General features: G+C 43.8%; 1 protein-coding gene across 1 annotated transcript in view; it reads right to left on the bottom strand.

Annotated features, from left to right (window-relative positions):
• Positions 1-315: 315 nt before the first annotated feature.
• LOC104996121 (putative PRAME family member 24) overlaps positions 316-1339 on the bottom strand; it is a 2836-nt gene continuing 1812 nt past the window's right edge. The window contains exon 3 of the mRNA XM_010850248.1: positions 316-889. Within this exon, the coding sequence (XP_010848550.1) occupies positions 316-889 (574 nt within the window). The remainder of the gene's footprint in view (positions 890-1339) is intronic.

Raw genomic sequence — 1339 nt, forward strand, 5'->3', positions numbered from 1 at the left:
ACACAAAGGTTTCTTTATTTGTGACCATTTATTTACAATCTCCACTCAAAAATAATGCCACATATGCATACAAAATTTCCATCCAGAAAATTAGATTCATCTTTGTGATGCTATAAACCCAAATCTCTGAAGGTCCCAACACCTCTCAGAGTCTACATTTCTTCTTGAAATCCTGCATCTCCACTGTATCATCTTAACTTTTCCCATTCATACTGAGCTGATGTCTGAAACCATGGATCAGTTTTCCTTTTATGATCTATTCCCCATGTTTTAGTTTCCAAGTGCCCAGAAGAAAGCTTTGGCAGGTGCATCCAACTAGGCAGACATGTAACATTGATACAGAAAGGGTTCCTCAGGATAGAATGTCTTATTGCTCCAGCGAGGACATGGGCTGGAGCTAAGCCAGATGGCCCTTGGACGTCCTAAATCCCGCATAATCTCAATGAGTTTATCCCGAAGTTTGGCCAGTCGGCCCAGGTGGAGGGCTCCATGAGGGCTGTAACTCTCCTGAGGGGCAGGGTAAAACTCATCACTTAAGTTGATCAGCCCAGTGGTGTGACTCAGCAGCTTCTCCATGATGGCCATAGAGAGGACATTCCCACACAGACTGAAGGTCCTGAGCTGGGAACAGCAGCTCAGGACAGGCAGGATGGACTCAAGTTGGGACTCTGTGATCCCACACTTCTCTAAGTTCAGTTCCTGGAGGGTGGCTGCAACTTGCTCCAGAAGAATGCAGAGGATCTTAGGACTAAAGTCAGTCATGGTAACCCCACTCAGATCCAGGCCTTTGAGCTGATGGATGTTCAGGCACTGGGACAGATGGGTCAGGTCTGATTCTGTAAGCCAGCAGTTAGTTATTGCTAGGTGGTCCAAGGGGGTCATCAGGCATCTGGGGAGAAAAAAAATGATGAAGTCTGAGAAACCCAGGAGGGGCAGCTGTTTTGGGAAGGTGATCGGCCCAAAGACAAGGTCCTACTAACTGTCTCCTGAAGGTCAGTACTCAGAATGATCAGTCTTTTAAACCTGACAATTCATCTCTGCATCACCTGCAAACCATCTGTGGTTTGTATGTTCTCTGGTCATACTTCACTACTATTGTCTCAGAATCACACATTTCTTAAATATTTACTAACTTATCTGGAAAAGGCAACATTTAGGGACTGGTAATTTGAGACAAGTTCAGAAACTTGGAGAGCACAAAGTTTTTCTTTTTTAATTTAAATTTATTTATTTTAATTAGAGGCTAATTACAATACTGTATTGGTTTTGCCATACATCAACATGAATCCGCCTGTGAGAGCACAGTTTTTCTTTCTGTCTCTGTCTCCCTCTGTTACTG

The sequence above is a fragment of the Bison bison genome, unplaced genomic scaffold (genome assembly GCF_000754665.1).
Source record: "Bison bison bison isolate TAMUID 2011002044 unplaced genomic scaffold, Bison_UMD1.0 scf7180017864289, whole genome shotgun sequence".
Lineage (NCBI taxonomy): Eukaryota > Metazoa > Chordata > Mammalia > Artiodactyla > Bovidae > Bison > Bison bison.